The 7,500-nt window shown below is 44.2% G+C and overlaps 1 protein-coding gene and 1 long non-coding RNA gene across 3 annotated transcripts in view; one reads left to right on the forward strand and one right to left on the reverse strand.

Moving 5' to 3' along the window:
- Nucleotides 1–7,500, forward strand: part of LOC147019497 (uncharacterized) — a 70,400-nt gene that overhangs the window by 27,605 nt on the left and 35,295 nt on the right. Inside the window, exon 2 of the long non-coding RNA XR_015061438.1 lies at nt 1,572–1,600. This is a non-coding gene — a long non-coding RNA (uncharacterized LOC147019497). The remainder of the gene's footprint in view (nt 1–1,571; nt 1,601–7,500) is intronic.
- Nucleotides 1–7,500, reverse strand: part of LOC147019499 (uncharacterized) — a 14,843-nt gene that overhangs the window by 4,433 nt on the left and 2,910 nt on the right. For both annotated transcript variants that reach the window (XM_085894043.1, XM_085894044.1), the window contains exon 3: nt 897–1,023. In XM_085894043.1, coding sequence (XP_085750169.1) covers nt 897–1,023 — 127 coding nt within the window. The remainder of the gene's footprint in view (nt 1–896; nt 1,024–7,500) is intronic.

Consider the following 7,500-nt stretch of genomic DNA (forward strand, 5'->3'; position numbering starts at 1 on the left):
TTAGGCTTGTGTGCAGCCGCTCGGCCATGGAAACCCATTTCATGAAGCTCTCGACGAACAGTGTTTGTGCAGACGTTGCTTCCAGAGTCAGTTTGGAACTCGGTAGTGAGTGTTGCAACCGATGATGGATGATTTTTCCACGCCACACACTTCAGCACTCGGCGGTCCCATTCTGTGAGCTTGTGTGGCCTACCACTTCACGGCTGAGACGTTTAAACTTCACAATAACAGCACTTACATTTGACCGGGGCAGCAATAGCAGGGCAGAAATTTGATGAACTGACTTGTTGGAAAGGTGGCATCCGATGACGGTGCCACATTGAAAGTTACTGAGCTCTTCAGTATGGCCCATTCTACTGTCAATGTTTGTCTCTGGAGATTGGATGGCTGTGTGTTTGATTTTATACATGTCAGCAATGGGTGTGGCTGAAATAGCCAAATACACTTCTTAGAAATGGTGTCCACATACTTTTGGCCATGTCATGTATATATATATATATATATATATATATATATATATATATATATATATATATGTTTTACATTATTGTTTGACCAAATGGATTGTAATTTTACATTTTCTGAGTGCGTGTTTGTGTGTGTATATATATATATATATATATATATATATATATATATATATATATATATATATATATATATATATATATATATATATATGCTATGGAGTGCTATGACCCCCAAAAATTCAGGCCAAACAGGACTGCACACAAGGGTATCTCAGCATTTGCCAAAGTACAATGCAAAAAAAAAAAACGCAGCACTCCTATTGATGTGCCAATGCTAATCAAACTTGCTATTGCCAAACCTATTGTATTCGTAACATTTAAACATGAACGGGGCAGGGTTCGGTGATAGGAAAAGTGAGTCATTACCAATTTTTCGAGAAACGCCCTTGTAAGCACATCGTTTGTGGGAGGACGAGCATTTGAAGAACCCGAAACAACCTTTGCATTCTGCATTGCTGATACAGGAACGTTCTTCAATGCCAGAGCAGGCACTCTGGGTGAGTACACAAATAAAGAGTCAGAGTAAAACAACTCTAATAACATAAAGTCATGGGTTGCCCTCATGATGACCACATTAAAAAAAAAAATTGATTGCTAGAATTGATTTACAGTATATTATTCTTGCTATGTAAGCTAACATTTGGGAAGAATCGCCAGGTTAGGAAATGATTCCAGCTACAGAAACACAACTATTGTATAAGCACAGTAAGTATTTATGGCATGTCCCAACAACTTGTGCTTTGTATGTACAAAGTGTACATCTTGGCATGCTTACTCGATGCATAATGAGAGCAATTCCTAAAAAGGTGAAACAACAAGTAGAAATCTAATTATTATGCAGGACACTGGACTCTACAATCACTTGTCCATTTTTCCGCACTTACAAATTTAGCAAACTTGATAAATAGCAAAATATCAAGATGACATTAGTGTTGTATTTTTAGACCCTACGGCCACCGAGCAAAATGCGACTGAAGCATTAAACATAATATGTACACGAGTCAAATCAGTAACCTCACCTTATGTTTAAATTGTTTACAGGTAAAACCAAAGCGTTCAATGTGGAACAGGTAAGGAGATTTTAATAATTTACTCTATGTTTTTTTACATACACTAAAATGAAACATATAACTTGTGATGTTTTCTTTTTAAAAAGACAAGTTGTGAAAAAAAATGTACAACTATTGATGAAGTTGATATATTTTAATCATCACAAAATCTTTTTATGGGGTTGGTGATCAGGGGCCAAGTTAAACGTTGGTGAGACTGCTGTTTCCCTCTTGGATGAGGTGTGCTGTCTGGAGGGTGCACACCCCCCTTTAACCTTAGTGACAAACGGAATGCGACCCGGTGGCCGTGAGGGCTTGTGTGCTGCACATGTGCAGTATACACAGTATATGTTGTCAAATTGGCCAAACCGCACACATCCACATCTGAAAATCATTTGACATTTATTTTAAATAGATGTTTATGGTAAATAAACCCAATGGTAAATCTTCCCTTCTGGATTTGGTGATGATCAACTTCCCTCCCAATGTATCTTGTTCATCCTCTGCCCCAATTGGCTCATCTGATCATGTGCTTGTGAAGGTTAACATCTCTCTGGCCATTCACAGAGAACAGTCTGCCTAACAGTCTGATTTACATTATCTGCCTAACAGAAACTTTCCTCTCCCAAGACGTGTCTGACTCCCAAGTATCTCTCCCTGGTTACTCCCTCTTACGGTATGACAGACCTGAGCCTCGTCCTGGTGGAGGTGTTGCTCTCTTCATCAAAGACTCTATTCCTCACTCTCCCTGCACTGCTCTCACTCCCCCACACCCCCAGGAATACCTCTGGCTTCGGCTTCCCCTCCACTCCCACCTCATGTTTATATGTGTACTGTACCGTCCACCGAACTGTGATGACTCCATCTACACCTCACTCTCCGAAAACATGGACCTTCTTCTATCTTCTCATCCAAACTCTCTCTTCCTCTTATGTGGCGACTTCAATTGTCATCACGCCAGTTGGCTAGGTGTGGGTACCTCTCTCACCTGCCATGGGACATCAGCAAAAGCTTTCTGTGACTCATTGGGACTGACTCAATCGGTCAACTTCCCGACCCGGATCTCAACCAATGGTACTCCATCTCTTCTGGATCTGATTTTGACAAATTTCCCTGACAATATCTGCTGCTCTTCCTTCGCTCCAATTGGTTCTTCTGACCACGTCCTTATTAAAGTGGACATCTCTCTGGCTGTTATCAGAGAACCACCTCACCGCCGTCGAGTCTGGCATTTCACTCAAGCCGACTGGCAGGGTCTCCGAGCAGCCATCAAACTTACAGACTGGTCTCCTATCACTACTTTCTCAAACATCAACTCATCCTGGGAATTCTTTCAAAGAAACTTGCTCTCCCTCATGCACAGATTTATCCCCTCTCGTGTTCAGTTGTCTTACCCTTCCTCCCGCCCTTGGTTTACTGAAGCTTGTGGCGAGGCAGTTGTCCTGAAACAACTTGCCTTTGCCTCATGGAAAGCAAACCCAACTGAGGGCAATCTCAGTTCTTTCCACAAAGCTCGGAACAAGTGTGTAGCTACCCTCAGGAGAGCCAGAAAACAACATCTTTCTCATCTCAAGTCTGAACTCTCAAACCTCTCTCCCTCCTCAAAATCCTGGTGGCGTTTAATCAAATCTGTTTCTGGTGTATGTTCCCCCTCCATCCCCTCCCTTACCTCAAATGGCCGCACTGCTGATTCCACACGTGATAAAGCTGAATGTCTAAACTCGGTGTTTGCAGCTAAATCTTGTGTCCCAAACCCATCACTATCTCTACCCACTTTACCCAGTCGCACCCAACTGTCCCTGGACTCTGTATCCTTTTCTCCTGACAAGGTGGAGAGCTTGCTTTCAAACCTCGAGTCAGATTCTGCAACCGGTCCAGACGGCATCAGCCCACGTGTCCTCAAAGCCTGCTCTTCTGCTCTTGCTCACCCTCTCTCTGTTCTATTCACCCTCTCATTTTCCCAAGGTCATCTGCCATCTGCTTGGAAATCTGCTAACATCACTGCCCTGCATAAAAAGGTGCAAAAACAGATCCCTGTAACTATAGACCAATCAGCCTTCTCCCAATCATCAGCAAGGTTATGGAATCCATCATCGCTTCAGACATGAAATCCTTCCTCTTCTCCAATGGCTTGATTTCCAATCATCAATTTGGTTTCAGACCAGGTCACTCTACCCTAGATATGCTGCTACTGCTCTCCCATCAATGGATGGAGGTCCTCAATGCCAGACAGGAAATCCGAGCCGTATCCCTGGACATATCACGTGCTTTTGACACAGTCTGGCACCCTGCCCTACTCACCAAACTCTCTGCCCATGGTATTCAAGGCCATCTCCACTCATGGCTCGCAGACTTCCTCTCCTGTCGCAGTCAACGTGTGGCCCTAAATGGAGTTCTTTCATCCCCTCTTCCTGTGCAGGCTGGAGTTCCTCAAGGTAGCGTTCTGGGCCCTGTTCTTTTTCTGGTTTTCATCAATGATCTCTCGGACTCTCTGGAAAATCCTCTATTTCTCTTTGCCGATGACTCAACCCTCTGCCGTACCATCTGTCATCCCTCAGACCGGCAAGCAGCAGCTTCTTCGCTCACTGCAGATCTGGATAAAATCACAAACTGGTCCAACACGTGGAACATGTCTTTCAATCCAGACAAATCTCACACTCTCACTATGTCTCTTCGAAAGGACCGTTTACAAAACCCCCATCCACTTTCTCAACAATCCTCTGGAAGAAGTCTTTTCTTTCAAGCTTCTGGGTCTCACTATCTGCCATGACCTTTCCTGGGAAAGTCACATTTCCAACCTTGCCTCAAAAGCCAGTCGCCGACTGGGAATCCTCCGTCGTGCAAAGTCCTTCCTCGGCCCTCTTGAGCTCCTGACCACTTACAAAGCTTTTGTCCGTAGCCTGATGGAGTACTGCTCTCCCCTCTGGGCTGGTGCTCCTGCCTCCCACCTTTCTCGACTTCACGCTGTCGAAACCAGGGCTTTTAAGATCATTGGCATCTCCCGCAATGAAGCTGAGTCTTTGGGCCTCTCACTCAATCACCGCAGGTTGGTCGGTGGTCTTTCTGTCTTCTACCGACTCCTCTCCAGCCTTGCCCCCCTGCTCTCTCTGCGATTTGTCCCAACCACATTTCCACAGGGCGCTCAAGGTCCGCCAACAACCCCCTTCTGGTAAAACTACCAAAATCACGAATCACTGCTCATCTTCACTCTTTCATTCCTCTTTTTTCCCGCCTTTGGAATAAACTTCCTCACTCTATTCTTTCCCATTCTTCCCTTCAGGCTTTCAAAACAGCTGTTCACCACCACCTCTTATCTTCCCCCATCCAAATCCTCGATCTTTTCTACCCCCGATAATCCACCCAAGCCCACTTCCTTCAATTCTCCTGCTTTCCTTCCTGAAAGTCCCTTTAATGTCCATCTTCCCCTCGCCATGTTCCCCGTCCCATCCCCATCCCACTCCCTTCCACAGTTCACCTAATGTGTCTGTTCCCCACTGTTTTGTCCCTTCCACTCCCGCCCCTCTTGTCTCATGCCTCCTTGCTGTGAGTTGTGTGTTAGCTCTCATACGAGCCTCGACCAAGGTATACAAAAAAAAAAAAAAAAAAAGTCTCTGTGCCGGCGAATCTGGCAGTTCACTCAGGCAACCTGGCAGTGACTGCAAGCAGCCATCACACTTCAGGACTGGTCTCCTATATCCACTGCTGCTCATATTAATTCAGCCTGGGAATTCTTCCACAGAAGCCTGCTCTGTCTCTTATGCACAGATTCATCCCATCTCATCTTCAGTTATCTTACCCATCCTCGTGCTCTTGGTGAATCCAGTGGTGAGGCAGTTGCTTTAGAACAACTTACTTTCTCCCCCTTGAAGGCAAATCCAACTGAAATCAACCGAAGATCATTCCACAAAGTCCGCAACAAGTGTGGATCTACTCTCAGGAGAACAAGAAAACAACATCTGTACAATCTCAAGAATGAACTTTCAAACTTGGTCGCCCTCCTCTAAAACCTGGTGGTGCCTTGTCAAGTCTGTCTGGTGTATGCTCGCCTTCCTTCACTTCAAATGGCACCGCAGCTGACTCCACTTGAAGACCAAATGCCTCAATTCTGTGTTTGCTTCAAAATATTGTCCATCCTATATAGAAATATAATCTATCTATATATATATATATATATATATATATATATATATATATATATATATATATATATATATATATATCTATATATATATATATATATATATATATATATATATATCTCTCTCTCTCTCTCTCTCTCTCTCTCTCTCTCTCTCTCTCTCTCTCTCTCTCTCTCTCTCTCTCTCTCACTCTCTCTCTCTCTCTCTCTCTCTCTCTCTCTCTCTCTCTCTCTCTCTCTCCTGGGATAAAACATTCCATTATACTTGGCAATAAATCCTTCTTCATTCACCGTTAGAATACTTAACATTTTGGTTAAGGGGAAAACTACTCCTAGATTAAATAGATTTGTTCGTTGACCCATCATATCTGGAGAAGGTTGGTCATATGAAACATCCAAACCGCCTGATAAATTTGTCTTTACTGCAGAAGTTGCTGCTCAGACCAGACCACAGAAGGCCACACTCTGAGATAGCAAGCAGTGTAACCTGGTGTCAAAGAACCTCCAAGAAGACCAGACCGGAGATGTGTTCTGTTATCAAGGAGCTTGCTATCACTTTCAAAGCCAGTCGTTCTGTATGAACCGTTTTGCAAGGCGCTCGCTCACCTAGCTGCGACGTAAGTTTGCGAGTGAGGCAGGTGCTTCGTCATGTTCGCAAAAATGGCCACTGTCGTCGGATTCAAAATGATACTACATCTAATGAAATGTTTGGGAGCATACCCTGTTTAGCAACAGACCAATCGCTTCGCCGCTCTGCAAGGGGAGCAAGCGATTGAGAGACGTGCGTCATTATGTTTGCAAAAATTGCCGCCGTAGTCGGATTCAAAATGATACTACACCCAATGAAATGTTCAGAAGCATACCCCTGTTACGTATACCAACTGTTCCCATAATATTATTGCAAGGTGCATTTCATTTCATCCTAATACTTCAAGATATACAAACATGCAACCCCCCCCCCCCTTCCCTGAAATGCATAGTGGTATGGTCGATAGATAAGCTGGGCAGGGGGCTCCACCGACTGACTCCACATTTATTTGTCCCTGACTGGTTTCACCGGAGGGGACTACAGATTTGCTCTCCGTCCGTCCGTCTATCCGTCCGTCTGTCCGTCCCACCTATGGTTTTTTCAGATTTTTTTTCTCCCACACCCTTTAACATCTTAAATTGAAACTTGGTACATTACAGAACAAGTTCGAGTTTCAGGGTATTTCATCAATTTTTCAATTCTGCCCTTTTTGGACTTACAGAGTATCACATCGGTAGGGGACATGTGGATTGCAAAGCAATTGTCGCTCTTGTTTATCTTTCTTTTCCTCTTCCTTATACTGCTGCGAACACAATACATTTGTTTGGGGAAGTTGTCACAAGAAGTTGGACTAAAACTTTAAAATGACGGCCTGGACAGCGTTTGCCTGAGTAGCACGATGGCATTGTTGCCATGGAGACCCCCATATTGTCAAGCATGGCCGTACACTTTCTGCCATTGCAGTGCTACATTGAGCGCTTTGAATCAAGGAGCTTGGTGAGTGGTAAGTGAGCTGCTTGCTGACAGAACACACCCCAGTTGCTACCTATGGTCCAGGCAAGAATTTGAAATTTGTTCAGGGGGCTAGTCATGACTCACCTACACTTCTATAAGGTAACTGTGGGATATTTAATATCACCAACTAATGCTAGCAGATAGGACACCCAGGTTCACACCCATCTGAGAAGCAGCACACACATTAATGCCTTCCTTGCCTTGCATGTGAAATTCGAGGATGACAGTTTATGGCTGGGT

Source organism: Eptatretus burgeri, chromosome 9 (assembly GCF_056783735.1).
Source record: "Eptatretus burgeri isolate ZD-2024b chromosome 9, Ebu_testis_v1, whole genome shotgun sequence".
In the NCBI taxonomy this organism is placed as follows: domain Eukaryota; kingdom Metazoa; phylum Chordata; class Myxini; order Myxiniformes; family Myxinidae; genus Eptatretus; species Eptatretus burgeri.